This window comes from Otolemur garnettii, unplaced genomic scaffold, assembly GCF_000181295.1.
Source record: "Otolemur garnettii isolate 467f Iridium unplaced genomic scaffold, OtoGar3 scaffold00027, whole genome shotgun sequence".
Lineage (NCBI taxonomy): Eukaryota > Metazoa > Chordata > Mammalia > Primates > Galagidae > Otolemur > Otolemur garnettii.
Genome location: NW_003852422.1, coordinates 14,149,940 through 14,168,258, shown reverse-complemented (window position 1 = coordinate 14,168,258; position 18,319 = coordinate 14,149,940). Strand labels below are relative to the sequence as shown.

The 18,319-nt window shown below is 40.3% G+C and overlaps 1 protein-coding gene across 2 annotated transcripts in view; it reads left to right on the top strand.

Annotated features, from left to right (window-relative positions):
- The window catches only part of CDH20 (cadherin 20), a 202,102-nt gene that overhangs the window by 147,811 nt on the left and 35,972 nt on the right, over positions 1–18,319 (top strand). For both annotated transcript variants that reach the window (XM_012804285.1, XM_003788420.2), the window contains exons 2-4: positions 7,765–8,160; positions 15,900–16,194; positions 16,744–16,863. In XM_012804285.1, the coding sequence (XP_012659739.1) occupies positions 7,915–8,160; positions 15,900–16,194; positions 16,744–16,863 (661 nt within the window). In that variant the 5' untranslated portion in view covers positions 7,765–7,914. The remainder of the gene's footprint in view (positions 1–7,764; positions 8,161–15,899; positions 16,195–16,743; positions 16,864–18,319) is intronic.

Below are 18,319 nucleotides of genomic sequence, written 5' to 3'. Positions count from 1 at the left end.
AGCCATCATTGTTGTTTGGCAGGCCCAGGCTGGATTCGAACCCGCCACCTTAGGTGTGTGTGGCTGGCACCTTAGCCACTTGAGCCACAGGTACCGAGCCGAGAAAAAACATCTTATATGAAATCCAACTCCCCAAATCCAGAAGGCAAAAATGTAAGCCAAGATGATCTGATCCTCACATCCCTTCAATTACATAACTAAGAAAAATCACATAATTTTAAGCCACTTAATTTTTTTAAATCCCAATTTCCTTACAAGATTTCTAAGCATTTCTACAAATGATTCTTTAGTTTTACAAATGATGCCATGTTCTGGAACACTTCTGACACTGCAGAGTTTATTATATTTTCTGCTTAAAAACAAAAATATCTTTTGTAAAAACTCACTGATTTTCATTTTTACTTTTGTTGACTATACTTTATCTATGCCTCTTGATATGTTCACCTAGGAACAGATATTAAAATAAGGAAAAATACTAATTAAATCAAATTAAAAGCTTGAAGGCAGAAAGAATAACATCAAACTGTTGAATACATTTTTACAGTTTAAAAATACATTGGTACTTAATACTTACAAGCATCTAGTATGTGCCAAACACTACAGTAGATATCAAAGGTAAAACAAAGTATTTGTGCCTTTGAAAAGCTTACAATAAGGGAGAAAGACAGACAAAATAACTATAATACAGAATGATGAAATGCCAGGACAGGAAATGCACAAACTGCTTTGAGAAGATAAATGAAAGGAAAACACATAGGAAGTAAAAAAAAAAAAAGTTATTTATCTAAATCATTAGGTCATGATAATCTGTGACAACCCTTTACAGATTATTATCCTCATGTTTAAAGCAAATTGTCCAGTGTCACATGCTGCATGGCAGAATTGGAATTGGTCTTAAAATAAGATGTCCTAATTCCAAATTATGCACACGCTCCACCAGAGAGATTATTTTTTAAAGCATGTATTAGAAGACATGTTTTTCTTTTCTTGCAACAAGATAAATAATAAACACCAATGAGGGTTTTGGGGGGAGTTAGTAGGCAACTTTTCATTTTCTTACACTGATCACCCCATTGTCTTCTTTGTGTCCCTTCTTTCACATTACAAGAGTAAAAGATAAAACACCCATTATTCTTGTGTGCAAGTGAGGACTGTGTAAAAGGAGAAAGATTAGGAAGGAAGGAACAAGTAAAAAATTCTCTAATGTTCAAGATAAATTTTACCAAGTTAGCTGCAGAGGAGCCACTGGCAGCATATATAGCATCAGGTCAGAGCCAAGCCTCAGGGACAGGTGAGATTCAGTATACGGGGAGAGAAGCTCACATTTTTTATGCCCAAAGCTGCTTTGAAGTTTTGGATTAAAAAGAAAAAATTCTTGCCTCTTTAAATAATCAGATGTGAAATGGTGAATTTTTTAATCCCTAAATCTGAAACAAAATTTATCACGTAGCCTCTACACAGGGCCTCCTCCCAAATTCCTGCCATAGCCCAAGCAATGAAGTTCAAGTCCTGGTTGTTTCCTCTTTTCTCATATCCCCTTTTCTTCATAGACAGTTTCCAAATGTTAGAGACTCTGCCTCCTCACTGTTTCAGACATTTGGCCAATCTCTGCCTCCACTGAGTCCTTATTTGAAATTCTCCTTAGCAATTTTCCCTGGACTCTCAACTGTGCTTTCACCTCATCTCCATGATCACTGTTAACTACAGATTTGACCAATGTTACTTTGGCATGCTCAAAAACCTATAGTTGGCTGGGAGTAGTGGTTCACTTCCATAATCCTAGCATTCTAGGAGGCCACAGTGGAAAAATAGCTGAGGCCAGGAGTTTGGGACAGGCCTGAGCAAGAGTGAGACCCCAAGTCTACAAAAAATAGGAAAAGTAGCCAGGCATAGTGGTATGCACCTATAGTCCTAGCTACCTAGAAGATTGAGGCAGGAGGATCACTTGATCCTAGGAGTTTAAAGTTATAGTGAGCTATGGCGACAGCACTGCACTCTAGCCTGGGTGACAGAGTGAGACTACCTCAAAAACAAAACAAATCAAAACCTTTATTTACAGGATTGTCCTACTTTCCTAAAATTCTGTATAAGGACAAAGTCATAAGAGAAAACACTAAGCAGCAATTATTCACAACTTCTTATCGAAGAAGGAGGTCAGCCAAAGAATTAATATTTTACATACATGCTTTTCTTAATGAATAAGCATGCATTTAATTCAATTATAAATGTCTTGTAAAATGAGGAATTAGTGAGCATGTGGAATAACTCTCAAAAATCAAAATTGATCATTCTTGTCTAACTGTAGTCAGAGAAATTGCCCATGGACTGGGCTATAGTTTCATTAGCTTGATTAAAAGTGAAAACTGGAGGAAAGGTAAAGTAGGTCGAAAACTTCCTGCCTCCTTGAGGACTAAAACATTTACTAGATACTAAGTATGGGTGAAAGGATCAGCTAGAATCTATTTGCCCGCCACAGAGGCTAGGGGAGGAATGACAAGATACCCTCAGCAGCAAAAACTGACTCTAATGAGAATGAAAAGCAAAGAGGAATTGGGCATGAATTCTAGAGAAAGGATTTCTAAAATGGAAATGCCTTTATTTATGACCTGAGCTGTGGAATTGATAGCTAGAGAGTCAGGGTATATACAGGTGACATACCGCAGTTTTTATTATGGGTCTGACCAGATTTTTCAAAGCCAGCTCTTAATTACATAATTCAAGCTTTCTACCACTCTTTTGCTCAACTCCTCTCACCCACACATACACACACACATCCCTATCCTTATATAAAACTAGATGTTGTTCCTAAACATCAACTGAGCCACCCTACGCCTTTCCTTCACCCACATCCACCCCACGGTTCCATTTGTGAACTTCACAGTCCCATATATAAAAACATCACTCCCTCCTATGGACCAGTTTGGCTGCGGGAAGGAAAGGGAGAGGAGTGGTGGTAAGGGAAGATTGCAGAGAACTGACAACAGCTTGGGTGAACAATACTAGGAGCCAAATCTTTTAAGCTCAGGATTCCCACAGTTTTTGAAGAAGTTGGTGGAGGAAGAATTCATAGAAAAATAACCAAAATTAGAATAAGCAAGAATGATGACCACCTTTTCTAAGAAATCTCAATGGCAATTAAGTAATCTTTGTTTTTCTTCTTCTGTTCAATTAAAAAATAATAATTCCTCAGCAGAATACACTATCAATTTATTAACAGCTCCTTTGAGGGGTGAGGGAAGCACTCTATAAGCATGTTAAATAAGCACACCTTGATATTAACCTTGATATTAAGATATACCCCATTTCAAAAATGTTGAGTTGGGAGGGAGGAGTGTTGTGAGTCAGATGAGGCTTGAAGTAGGGGAATTGAAGTGAGAACACAACTCAAAATTGAGGTAATCCAGTGCCCAAGTTACCTCCCCTGGTTCTGCCAAATGGTGGCTGCCTCCATAGATGAGTGCCTTTGGATAGGCTGATGCTCCAATGGCCATAAAAGAGTGATGGAGCTTCCACTCAACCTTGTGCCTGCCCAGTAGGAAACTATGATGTAGTAAAACTACTTTGTAGTAAATGAAAATGACTCCCAGTCAGAGATCCTCTCACCTAGTAGTATATAAAACCATTCTATATGCATGATTTCCCAAACAGATCCCCAGTGATGGATTTTGGTCAGCAGCACAGACATATTCAAACAGATCTAGAAATGTTGAAATATTATTTGCAGGGACACTGAAAATATATTCTTTATGGAATTCCACAATGGGGATATTGTTATTTGTGAACTATGCATATTGAAATATATGATCATCATCTGAACTTTTCACTCTAACTTATACCCATGACTACCTATGCTGTTCATTTTCTGGGGATTCTGTGCTCTAAACTAGAGGATTTTGAATCCTACATAAAATGGGTTTGTTTGTACTTCTCAAGAGAGAGCCTTGACTGGGAGGTTGAAAATGCTATGACCCTGAGTCGTATTCTGATTTAATATTGACGTGCCTTATGGTGCACTGTCATGTTTCATTGTAATATCTAAGATCTCCATGAAGGCTCTTTTTCTTTTAAGTGCATTTTTGAGGCTCTTATTATAACAAAAAGTGATAGCTTAAGAAGTTTAGCTGCTTAGAACCATGACACCACTGTCTACATTTACCTCTCTAAAGGCATTAAGCCACATCAGAACCTTAAAACACCCCCTCTTCATATGGGGAGTCACGAGCAGAGTGGACTACTGCTTCTGCAGAGGTATCGTTTGAGCTTTGCTGAATAGTAGTACTTCTATTAACCAGGAAAAACTCAGGAAAATTGGAATGGTGAGGAAAGAAATCAGAGGAAGATCATAAAAGCCCAGTTCATTTCAAGGAGAAAGCAGTAACCATCCCTCCTCCCTACATTTTGAATATCACACGAATTTAAGTAACAAAATAAACAATTCACTGAGAGCACACTTTATGTACAACTTTAATTTCTTCCTACTGTTTTCATTACCAAGCTGTTTGCTTTCTATAGGGAGGATGGGGGGAGACTTTTAAAAGACTCATTTAACACAGAAGTCAATTTCTACTAATGTATTCTTCATGTGGCATATGTAGTCTTCCAAAGCAGATCTATATATACAAATATACATATATCAATATCTTCTTTTATAAGGACAACAGCAATTAGATTAGCCCATCCCCAAACACATGATGGCTATTTATATTCTGTAGGTCAAAAAAATATGAATATGAGAACTATTTTATAATTATTGCTAACTGGTTAGTATTTTTGATGGAACTGTTTTATATAAAACAGCTCTAATTAAAAAGAATACTACTACTACTGTATAACCCAGATTTTACCTTCTAAAAAGTTAGGTTGGGAGTGTTTTTCATACATTCTGCCCTAAGTAAGCAGAAATAAAATGCTTTCTATCAATTGGCACTATCAAGTTATTTAAGACAGTCTTATAACGTTTATGGGCACTGCTATCTCTGTAACTTGAGGTTTGTAAGGGGAATCTGAGAGGGGACTGGCAGCTTTTACAGGATCACAAGGGGCTCCACAGGACCTCAAGACCCCAAAGCCACCTTTGTATGTGTGAAGTGAAAGGGAAGAAAATGAGAACTTTGCACAAGTGCATAGGAGGCCAAAGTGGGCAAGAGAGGGAGATAAAAGCCGAGGCAAGGGAATTACCTACAAAATATTCATCACAAAGTTTCCAATGAATGCTTTTTTCCTAGAGTTCCTCAGATCATGCCTAGAGGTAAAGATAAGGGATTTTAATTGGTAAGAATGCAAGCCTACTTTTTAAGACACAGGAGAATATACAGGGCACTACTTGAACTCCAAATCCCCTCAAATTTAATTCTGTACATAAAATCTAGTCAGGGGAATCAGGAAGGATAGGGGACATTTGCACACCTGACACACACATGCACATGTACCCTTAGATCCAAAGCAAGCTGTGAAACTATCCACAGAAAATAATTGATAAGTGTGCTTAGGCAGAATGCATTAAACATAGACATTAAGGCAAAAATACATTAAACAGAATATGTATGTATGTATTGAGTTCTATCACTGCTAAGTGCAATTTACAAAAGAATTTTCTCTATTGTTTTCTAATAATGCTTCCTGAAATTTCCTCAGATAGAAAAACAATGTCTGGTTACTAGAGAAGTAGGCTGGAGCCAGAATCTGCTACTTACCACAAATGTAAAGATCAGAGAAATGACAGACATTATAAGCCCTTTCAGAGTTTGGTCCCAAATGTGCCCTGAGATAAATATAGGTTCCCAGGTTCAGCTCCATCATTTTTACACACGATGCAGGTAATTTATGTGGCTGTTAAAATGTTGGTTGGTACCGTGGTCATTTACAGAGCCTGCATTATACCCTCACAGCCCAGTGAGGCAGGTGGGAGAAGAATTATTATCCCTGCTTAACAGAGGAGGGAACTAAAGTTCATAGAACCAGTCAGAGGTAATGAAGATGGAACCAGAAATCAAACTGTCCCTTAGTCTGGTGCTCTTTGAGAAACTAAAGATATGTTTGTATCTTATAATATGTGGAAGAGTCCCTTTGTAGTTTGCCAGTCACAGCATTCCGGCAGTGGCTTTATTTGGCAGTGCCCTTCAGTCCACTTTCCAGGTCCTAAAATAGCATGGCTTTTCTCATCAGTCTTTTTCATCAACTCATTTCCTGGGTTAAGACTCCTTCTTCCAGAACATCTCCCCTAACACAAGGATCAGAGAAACATGAGTAGGGTTTCTGCCATTGGTTCAAAGAGAAAGGGAGCAGCTAATACTTAGTACCCCACCTTTAAACAGCACTGTTCTGTTTTAGCAAGCACATCACCCTCACTCAGGTGCGCCTGGCCTGCTGCTTCTCAACAATCAATCTGCCTTTACAGCAGGATCTTGTAAGAAACACAGCCTCCCCGTCTGCTATAGATGGTCTATAGTTGCCCTAAGGTTCTTCCTTTTTATCAATTCTCACTGAAGTGATTTCCTAAACAGAAATGAAATTACATATTATATGAAATTATTATAAGATTTTAAAAAATTCTTCCATAAATTTCAATAGTCAGTATTTGAGAGGAAGAGGAAGTGCAAATCAGTTCTGATGGTGACAGGTAGAAGGTGGCGACTGAGTTAGTACCAATGAATTCACTTTAAGCCACTTGTACTAATGAAGCACAGATCTGCACTCTCCAGACACACACATTTATTCTGAGAAGATGACAGTATTCTTCAAAGTAACAGTGTGAATATTAAGCCCACAGAAGACACTTTGGTTGTTTTGACAAAGTGACTTAAGTATTAATGCCATCTCATTAAACCAAGCCAAGTAAGGGAAGAAAAGGTTGATGAGGTCATAGTCCAGGCATGAGGTCACCAGCTAAATCTGACCTCATAGCAACAAAAGGAGTTTGACTAATGAAAATGTGTCCCCAGGGTAGAAGTCAACATCCCTTTGCGTAAATGACTTTCTCAGGCCAAGAAAGGAAATGTGTTAGCTAGACACTCTTGGCTTGCTCACAGCATCATGTGCCTAGTTGCACTTTAAAAGTCTGTTGTGAAGAATATGATTAACTGATGATTCAAATCCTAGAAAGGGCACATTATCAGAGAGCAAAGAGTGCCTATCAGCTCTTCAGAACCAAAGCAATAGAGTGTGAGACCTGAATTCCACCATGAACTCAGAGAATGATTAAAGTCAGAAGTGATCCATGTTGCTTATAAATGAAGTCCAAGGTTTCTAGCGTTATCAGCAGTAGGCACAAGATAATTGTGGATAGCAACCAAAAAAAAGTTATTTGATTTTGCTACTTTTTTTAATAAGCTAAGAAAAGCTATTGGGCTAATGTAATGGAAATATTAGTGTTAGCTGTAAATTTTGGAAATGAATACTATTTTTAAGAGTTTGGGAGGCTGTCTGATCATAAATATTTCAAACAGCACACTATTAATTCAAGCTAATCAATAATACAGCATAACCCTCCAGCTAAGTTACCATTGAGAAGATATTTATTCACCAATTTTATTCCCACTGAATCCATATCCAAAGGTTTGGGCTTGATTATAGTAAGATATGTTCTCTTCTTTTTATCAAAACATTATTTATTACTCAAACATTTCCATAGAAATAACCTGTTATGACCAAGTCTTTAATTCATTGAGTAGAAAACTGAATATTTGCTGACATTCTTGAAAACCTGCAGCCACCCTGCAGGGAAGAATTTGACATTATCACACTGTGTTTTCCTTAACTTGACAGGAAGTCAACTTCAAGCAGACTGACTTGAACCAGGATCTCATTTGGGAAGGATAAGTGTCCAATAAACTCTGTGGTCTATTTTTTTAATTTGGAAAATACTCAAGTTTCAGTAGCTAATCATCCTATACCTTCTGAAAACCTGGCAATCCCATGTGGACTTCTGGTAGAATGAGCAATGCAAAGAGCTGGCTTGGACTTGGCATGTCCTTGTATTTCTGGGGACTGATGGACCTAACAACCATCGTTCTATCGGGCACCCCAACACCACCAGGCGAATTAGAAGCCCTCCTATCAGACAAGCCACAGTCACATCAGCGAACCAAGAGGAGCTGGGTTTGGAACCAGTTTTTCGTTCTGGAAGAATACACTGGGACCGACCCTTTGTATGTTGGCAAGGTAAGAGATGCCAAGTAGGGGACCTACTTGGCGTCAGGGTATCGGATATTGAAGGTGGATGTGAATATGGATTGACTATAAATACCCACCTAGCCTATGTCTGAGGCCTGAGAAAAATCTGAACAAGTAGTACATTACTTGACATCTAGCTAAAATATGACTTTTGCTTTGTCAGATATCAGTAGGAAAGAAAATATTTCTCTCCTTCTCCATGTCTCTGTTCTGAGTAGGAAAAACTGGGAATTGGGATTTGGAGGAACAGATTCCAATCCTGCAAAAGCCATTCAAGTCCCAAAAGAGTAGCAGCAGTCTCCTGGGGATGACAGGATGGGGAAGCAAGAAGCTGAGAAATGCAAAGGCGGGGGAGTACAGATTTCTTTGCCATTTTTTTTTTTTCAACTTTCCACAGGTATTGCCGGGGGCCCAAATTTAATGAAAAAAAAAAAAAGGATAAAACATTTTTCATTTCAGAAGATCCTAGCATGAGCTTTAGGGTAGTTGGAGACAATCAATGAATATATTTATAAACTTTATACCCAAGTTCCCTTGACTTAATCTGTCGTCATTTCATTTTTAATCCTGGCTTTCTCCTATGTTTACTTTATTTGGATGTTAATCAGAGACCATTTGGGAGAAGCAACCAAGTAAGAGAATGGGAGACAAAGAACTAATTAGAAAATAAATAATTCATTCAATGATAACCTAAATACTTGTTTAGTGCGGAGGCTGAGAGCATGGGTTTTACATTGATACACATGTGGGTTCAAAGTCCAGCCCTGCCAGTTGGTTCCAGAATGACTTTCAACAGGGTGCCAAGACCCAACAGGCTGTGTTGAGTGGAGGGAATAAGAGAACTGCTACTTTTTAAGCTGGTCCCTCAATGCCCACTCACCTCTTAACCCAGTTGTCTGCCTTTTGTCCCCACTATTGCAATGAAGCTGTGTCTTCACTGCTCCTCAGAGTGAACCCGTCTACTATCCAACACAATGGCCTTGTCGTATGATACTTCTAGTGACAGCTCTGGCCACTGCTTCCCCATCCCTCTGCTTGAGTTGCTCTCCTCTCTCAGCATCACAACCATCACAATCCCTGCTTCTCCTCCTTTCTTCCCCAACTCCCTGCAGCTGGCCCCAGGTATTAGGAGCTCACCACCCTCATTCTGGCTCCTTCTCCACCCTCACTTATTCCCTGGGTGAACCTCCCCCTGTGGTTTTAAACACCATCTTTATACCAAGAAATGTGAAACCTCCATCTCTAGCTGAGACCACTCATCTAAGCCTCCAGGATTATAAAGCCTACTGCATATGTGACATCAACATGTTTTTGACTCTTACGCTGTTCAAATGTAGCACGTCTCATGAGGAACTTTTGTTTTTTCCTCCCAAACCTGGTATCCCTGGGTCTTCCCTATCTTAGCACTGCCTTCACCTAGAATTCTCAAAAGCAGAGACCTGGGGGTCATTCTTTCCTTACCCTGCCTTCATGTTCTCTCTATCTGCAAATTCTGTTTGTCCAGGCCAAAACAAAGTCCTTTATCACTAGTATATCTTCACCTGGGCAAATACATAGCCTCCCAACTAGGCTTCCCACCCCACCCTCCACTTCCTTCCAATGTATTCTCTGCCATGATCTTTCTACATCAGACAATGTCACTCCTCTATACAAGTCTCTTCAACATCTTCCCTCTGTGTCTCAAGCCCCCAAAATGCCTCCCTGCAGCTTACAAGGTCATCCCTGCCTCCTGGTGCCCATCCATGTCCCACACTACCCTCTCCAGCACTTTTGTGTTCCAGGGACATGGCCAAGTGTCACCTCCAAGTGCCCCCCTAAGGAAACATGCTTCCCTTGGCTTCTTTCTTGGTCAACTCCTCTTTACAATTTAGGGCTCAGTCCTAACCTAAGCCTTCCTAGGCCATCGTCTAAGGGACACCCGTCTCTTAGGTTTTCACCACATTATTCTTTCACAGCTCTAATCACAACCCACAATATTTGATTTCTTTTTATTTACATGTTTATTATCTGAAGCCCCTGACTAGATTAGAGACCCAATGAGAGCAAGGACCTTGCTTCCATTTCATCCCCAAGACCTAACACAGCACCTGTCATAGAAGGTGCTCAAAATGACAATCAGTGAATAAGTAATAAACACCTCATAGTGTAGTAAGGGTTCATAAGCCTTGTAAAGCACTTTGCAAGGTTCCTGATTAAGACTTTAACCATTATTACCCTGCAGTAGTAAATAGTAGTAACAGGAGTAGTAGCATACTGGGAGTGGTAATAGTAACAATACAAGGAGTTCATTATGGGATGTAGCAGCTCAGCAATGCATACCTAATGCAGCTGCAGATTCCTTGACCTCACAACCTGTGAATTTTCTGTGACTTACCCTTTCTTTATCTCCTGTATGCTTCGTGTATAATCAGCCACCATGTCTGTCAATATTTCCGTGCCAGTTTCTTCCAGACTCACCTTTTCCTCTCCAGGAACCATCATTCTGTGATCCTCTGTTCTCCATGGTTATATTAACTGGGCCAGAGCTGCCTATTACCCTGTGGAGAGGTCTTCCCATCACTCCTCCAGGCACCAGACATTTATCTCCTCGAAACACCCTTTCCTCTGATTAAGAAGGCACTGTAGCTCTTAAGTGCCTATCAGAGCTCCTAGCATAGAGTTCAAGGACTTCCTCCTCCCTCATCCAACCTGTCTCACAATTTCTCAAATCAGGTTCTCATCCCAATCAAGCTGAGACTCCTTACTGGCCCTGACACCTATACCACATTTGCCCCTATCCAGACAGGTGCCCATGCTGCTGCCCTGCCCAGGACATGTGCTCTTAAACCACATTCAAATTTCTCAGGATTCCAGCTAAAAGCCACTCCTACCATGAACACATCTTCCATCTTCTCAGAATTTCAAAGCCTCTAGTTTCTCCATATTTGTAAACATTTCTCCCAAGTAGATATACATGGCTACTGATGACATAAGTTTAAGGAAAGAGTATGTGTGTATTCACTAATTGCTTTGTGTGCATGTACACTGTACATGTAGAGCTCACCTCCCTCCTCCCAAGGGTAGAAACAGAGAAACCCCATCCCAAACTCATTTGCACCCTTCCCCCCCCTCCAGGACACTGAGTAGCTGGCAGAGAACTGGCCACACAGTAATGCAGAAAGATAGGGTTTTATTGGACTGTCACTGTACTACGTGTCAGTCATATTCACATAAGTGTTAGAATGTAATCACTATGATAATTCTGTGAGTGTAGTCTAATTACCAGGGAACCAGGCTCAAAGAGTCATTGCCCAAAATTGGACCATAGGTAACAGGTAAATCTCAGATAGAAGTATCCATCACCCTGACTACATCCTGATCTCTTCCTTCTGACGTGTGGGAGTACTGAGCTGTGTAGCATCTTCTAGTATTCACATTTAGTGTTCATCTTCTCCTAATTACCCCAACCCAGGACTCAGGACACCTGAGCAACTCAACCGACATCTGATCCAGTCAACACACCAGACGCCAGGGAAGGGTTTGACCCTGCAGTGATTTGTTACCTCCACATAAGAAAGTACTTACATATTCACTTACCTAGGCACTTTTCCCCTGTACTGTCTTTTGAAAGAGAATTCATCTACCTTTCATTCTTTTTACCCCAGGGGCCATTCTGCCTGTCACCTTGAGCTCTGGAAGATATCTGTTTAGAGAGCCTGCCTGAGTATTTGCTTATTTCAGAAAGGAGTATGGCAACAATTATCAGCTGTAATTGGTGTGGCCTTATAAAATCCACACTGGGCTTTCCAGGGACAAGGCAGTGTCATGTTAAAGCTAGATTATATTGACATATGCAAAGAGGGGGATGCAGAGAGCTTGTGCTTGTGCACGAATCCACAGGCAAGTCAAACCGAGGTTAACAAGTACATGGAAACTGTCTAACCACAAATTATAAGCACTTACTGTGTTCCTGGTACTATTCAAGGAACTGTGAAAGAAGATAAAAGGAGAAAAATGAGCCTTGTTTTCAAAATCCTGAATCAACTAAGATTTTTCCGATTCTCCAGATTTTTCCTCTGGTAGTAAATGATGGGATGATATTAAAGACTAAAGAATTATCAGGATAAGTGCGATATTCACCTGTCTTACTACATCTAAGATCTTTTTGGGGAAAAAAAGTTTTCCCATGATGTACATAACTGTGTGCTGTCGACTCCACTCCTAAGCTCCTTACCTTCCCCCAAATAGCTGGTGCTCAGTCAGTGTTAGTTGAATTAAATATGGATAAATATAAAGCACATTTTTATTACACTGCCAATTTGCTGAATGACTTGGAGAAAAGCTGTTAATGTCTCTTCTTTGCAATTTTCAAAACTAAATGTGTGTTCTATGGCTGGTAAAGCAGAATATTAAATGTGCATTGCTGCGTGGGTTATTAAGTTAGTGTCTTAGTTCTTTACTCACCTTTCCATGCTCTCTGCTTTGTGGTGCTAGGGCTGGAACTCTCCAAGCCACGACTTCTCCTTTTCCAACTGACTCAGCTCTGATTAGATTCTGCCCATAAAATGTACTAGAATTAGACCAGGAGATAGGAGGAGGGAGAAGATACTCATTCCTTTTACCTCCCAGCCTTATTACACCCCTTCACACATATCAGTGTCACTGAGCAGCATCCCCTTCTCCGAGGTGTGAGTCCCAGGTGTCAGGACAGGGAAACAAGGGCTCCTCCTTGGAGCTCCTGAGGCCCCAATCCCAGGAGCAACACTCCCTCCTTCGATGCCTCATATCCAGCCTTAGAGACACCTTCCAACCATTCACATGCCCAGAGCCCCAACCTCTGCCCTCTGTTGCCCCATCCAGAGGGGCACTGGCTACTTTCCCTAAAGTCATTCTTTCTGAGAGCTGAGCATTTCTCTTATGCCTCTTAGTCCTCCATATTAATTTCTCTCTGTTGCTTTTATTCCCTGACCAGATCTTGAACTGATACAATTATATTCCTTGGAAATCAGTTCTGCATAGGCAGATCCGACCCCTTCGTAGCAGACAGCTCCCCGCTTCCCTGAGGCTGTTCCTCCTTCTGCCCTTCCTGCACCCACACATGTATAAATGTGTGCTCAGAAGCTACCCAAAAGGTGCTTGCTAGTCCTTTTAAAAGGAATGTAGCACAGTTCCACAAAAACTCTTTAGCCCTACCCAAACTCTTCTCCCAGTAAAATTTCAATGAGCATATACTACGTCAGGATCCACACTAATATGATGGTCTCACAGTCCCTGCCTTCAAGGAACGCACAGTCTAGGAGTTCCCAACACATATAAAAGCAAAGTTAACAAAAAGGAGCTTTAGGCCAGACCATGTGACAGCCATCACCCCATGTGACCCCTGTTATCAAATGTGATCCCTTGTTAACAAAGTTAACAAATAGGAGCTTTAGGCCAGACCCCATGTGACAGCTGTCACCCCATGTGACCACCCTGATGAGCCTGGCTGTCCCCTCCAGCAGCAGAGTTGAGCTTCTGTGCTTACTAAGCACTCTCCTGAGCACTTACACTTGGCCTGTGATGATCACAAGTACTTAGGTTTTTAGATGACAAATAGAGTACCTCAAACTAGTCCTGGGTAATCCTTTATGTCAGCTTCTACTCTCCCCCCAAACTGTCAGGCCCTAAATGAACCTATTTCATTCTAAGTCCTATGCCACATGCCTCAAAATTGCATACATACATATTATATGTAAACAAACAGGCACATATATTCACATATATTTTTACATTAAAACACATCCTGAGATCCTTGTCCTTCTCTTCCTGATTCTGTTCCTTTGCCTGGGAACACAGTTCCAAACGGAATGAATTTTCATTTTTCTGTACCCACATCCCAATAATATGAAATGGCTTTCTATTCTACACAATAAGAGCTGGACATCTCTACTTTTTTTATCTTCATAAATAGAAGATTTGGCCTGTAGGGAAAAAAAAAAAAGAAGAAAGAAAAAGAATGATAGTACTGTATATGGAATGAGGAAATGTGAGAAAATCATATTCTAAATAGAATACTTTAAGCGGAAAATAAAATCCACAGCTATTTTTTCAGTCAATTTTATTCTCTTATTTCCCTTCTCTAGATAAGACACAGCTGAGTTCCTCCAGGCAGCAAAATCGTTGCCTACATGATTTGGCCATGAGTCAATGGGAGATCAGCTCACAGCCAGCCACAACCTCCAAACCCAGCCCTGTCGGAAAATGTTGTGAATCCATTTTCAGGTGTCTCATGGGTGTCCCTGCCATTTACTCTCAGAGTTACTGTCCCAGATATGCTTCAGGCAGTCTTCTGCAGCTTCTACTGTTGGACTATGCATAACAAAAAAGCCAACAGGTTGTTTTTGCCTTCTCTGCTGCAGTCCTGGAGGTTTGAGGGGAGGAGAGAAGAGCTGAGTGTGTTAATGCCCTTTCTCTATGCATGTATGGCATCACTGTAATAGGCCCCAGTGACAGCATTCCTATTATGGGAAAATACTGTGCTTTATGTACATTAATCTCTAACGATCCCAGCAACCCTTCAGAGTAATTATTAGTGTTCTTCTCCACGTTATAATGTGAGGAAATTAACAGTTCCAAACATAAAATAATTTGGCAAGGGCCTCAATTTATAACCGAAATAGACCATGTTCAGGCCAGATATTTTGTCCTTACCACTTTAAACCTAAAACTGGTCATCTGTTTTATAAACTAATCTCATGCCATTGCTGAACTGTGAAAGTGCTAACAATCCAGGCAACAAGAGATTTAGTGGTGGCTGACTAAATTTAATTCATTTATGTTGCCCCCTTTAGAAAGAGCCAAAGAAACCATACCTATAGGACAGCACAAATTTCCAGAGTTCTTGCCACTCACACACATTGTCTACAACAAGATACTATACAGAAATGTTCTAGGCCTGAGATAAAAAATAGGACTCCTGGACTCCTCATGAGAGTTATTATAAAGCAACCTGGCAGAAAGTATAGTGGCTGGGCAGATAAAAGAATGTCCCCAACACACCTTCCACACACAGATTTAAGTGACTCAAATTACATATCCAGAAATGGTCCTACCTAAAGGAGAGAAATATTGATATAAAGAATAATAACCAGCAGTTAAATTCCACTGGCACTTGAAACATAAGGAAACATATTCCCCCAGAATGAAACTGAAGAACTGGGGTCACAGAATCAGAGAATTCTAAGAGTCAGAGGTCATGTACTATTCCCACCACAGGGGCCTTAACCTACTGATGAATCACTTCATCAGCTTTCCAGCCAACATGAATCATCATAAATATTTTTGATACTACAAAAATTAATTTATAGCAATTTTTAACAATATTTAGGCTTGCCATTTTATTATTTTTTCTTAAATGGAAAGGCAATGTTCCTTCCTGTGAGACTTGCTCTTATTCTCACTTTGGAGAATCTGTACTTTCCAGAGTTCCTGTTTTCTATACTTCTTAGAAGAATTTTAAAAAATAATAGAAGATACTGAATGTCATGTGGAAAAACTTTACTTATTCATAAACCTACATTTGTTCCTTGATATGATCATGTTCAATGCATACCAGCTCTTTGTAGACAGATGTCTTAAATACTGAGTGAAAAAAAAAAAATCTTCCTGTGTGAGGGAAGGTCTTAAGTTTGTACAAAACTGAAAATCCATTTATTTCCAACTTCTTTCATTGTATCCATAATGAAAAGTTGGTGTTTTTTCCTCCCCAGCTTCATTCAGATATGGACAGAGGAGACGGATCCATCAAATACATCCTCTCAGGAGAGGGTGCAGGCATCGTATTTACCATTGACGACACCACTGGAGACATCCACGCCATTCAGAGGCTCGATCGAGAGGAGAGAGCCCAGTATACGTTACGGGCTCAAGCCCTAGACAGGCGAACAGGCAGGCCGATGGAGCCAGAGTCAGAATTCATCATCAAAATCCAAGACATCAATGATAATGAGCCCAAGTTCCTGGACGGACCTTATGTTGCCACTGTGCCCGAAATGTCACCAGTGGGTAAGGAGGTGATTCACTCATTTTCACCAACAGTAGTTGCTCTACAGAAAAGTCTTTCTCTCTCTCAATCTTGCATACACACACACGCACGTGCATGCATGCACATATACAAAGAAGGGGAGGATGTGAGATATGGCTTACAAATTGTAAAACTGAACCAAAATGGCAGACATTAGATGAGCCACAGTAAATAATAATTAAAAGGATATTAACTGTTTTTAAACTCTGATTCTTTAAAAACAAAAGATTAAGTAGACAGAAAAATAGAGGGATAATATTTGCTTCATAAGGAAGAAGTAGTTTCGTATTATCAAAAGAACAATGAAGAGCCCACAGGCTGTGTTGTCCTTACAGGTTATTAGGAATTCAAACTCAAATAACTCTTACCCCCACTAAATGGGTACAAGATGGGAACTATGGAAACTGGACCTAGAAAGGGGACGAGGAAGCAAACAGGATGCTTGCAAACGCTCTACTACTGCCCAGTCAGGATGCATCCAGCCTGTAGCCACTGGACCTAAACAGGTTCCTGCCACTTCTCTTCCTCAGGTACCTCTGTTATCCAGGTGACAGCCACAGATGCTGATGATCCAACCTACGGCAACAGTGCTCGGGTCGTGTACAGCATTCTCCAGGGCCAGCCATACTTTTCTGTGGACTCCAAATCAGGTATCTGGTGCAAGGGGTTGAGTAGGGGTGTTTGTTTTATACCCTAACAATTTATGGCTGCTGTTATAACTGACCCAACTCTCAAGGACTCTCCAGGGTGTATATTAACTAAAGAAGATTGTTAAGAGCTGTAGAATTAAGAGAGCAAACTAGCACTGCCCTGGGTAAGACCAGTGCTATGTCCATGTCCAGTGTATAGGACCTGACTATCCAAAAAATAGCTTCTCATTAGCCTTCCAAAAATCCTATGATTATATTTATTCCCAGGGACTAAAGTCTTTTTGAACTCCAAGAAGACTTGAGAGGGAAGATACATTCACCTGGGCTCACCAGAGAACCAGAATAATTGATTATGAAACTAGAAGGGCCATAGGGGAAAGTCCATCACTGCTAACAGAGAAACTGAGAGCTAAGAAAGTTTGTCTGGTGGAGACTGACCCCTTGACATGTGCTCTGATGTTCTTTCCACTGAACCACTCTGCAACAAGCAGAGAACAAAGCCAGAAGGAATGGTTACTAGGCAAAGAGGTGTTGATGAAGGAGGAAAGAGCAAAGGGATGTGACCCCCAAAAAGGTAGGTCTCTGCTGGGAAGCTTCAACTGGGAAGACAGCAGAGAAAACTGAATGGGGAAGGAGCAATGACAGTAGAGAAAACTGAATGGGGCAGAAGCAATGTGGCAGGGAAGGCAAACTAACAGAAGTTTAGGGTTTTGTCTGGTTTTTTTGTTTCCATTTTACCCAAGAGCTTTGACTACAGAATTTATGTTTCAATCTGTGAAGGGTTCCCTATAATACACTTGAGTTGGGCCAAATAATTATTATATCGTTATCTTGCACTTGTGCCAGGCTTTCACCCTTGTAAAATCCTTTCATGAACATTACCATATTTGAGCCTCCAAATAATCTTATGAACTAGCAAAATATCTGAGAAGTATTTTTACTCCCATCTTATATAAAACAGAGGACCTAAGAGTAATTAACAAGGAACTTGAAACATACAGCCATAGAGTGAAGTTAATGATGAACATTCAAAGTCACCTCTTTATTTGAAAAAAGAAAAACCACAGTTCTATTATTAGCAACTTGACAGAATTTTTTCTCCCAGAAGTCCTAAGGGGAACGAGACATTCAGAAAATTGTATCATAAAAGTAGTAAGTGAGGGAGTATAAATTAGCAGGAGGAAAGAAAATGATTGCAGTCACAGACTTCTATAAGGCAGTGACTTTAACAGTTCTGCTAATGGGGGAAGGAAAAAGGAAGAGTTGCCCAAAGGGAAGAAAAATACAGACTGAGAGAAGGTCATGTGTCCTTTATATCCTAAGAAGCATCTTAACATGATTTTGACAGCTCCCAGGGGGCATCTGTAGTGTTAAGGTCAAAAATACATGAAAAGATAGTTATTGCTGTGCCCAAGGGGGCATGTAAAAAAAGGAAAATGCTACATATTTCACTTGA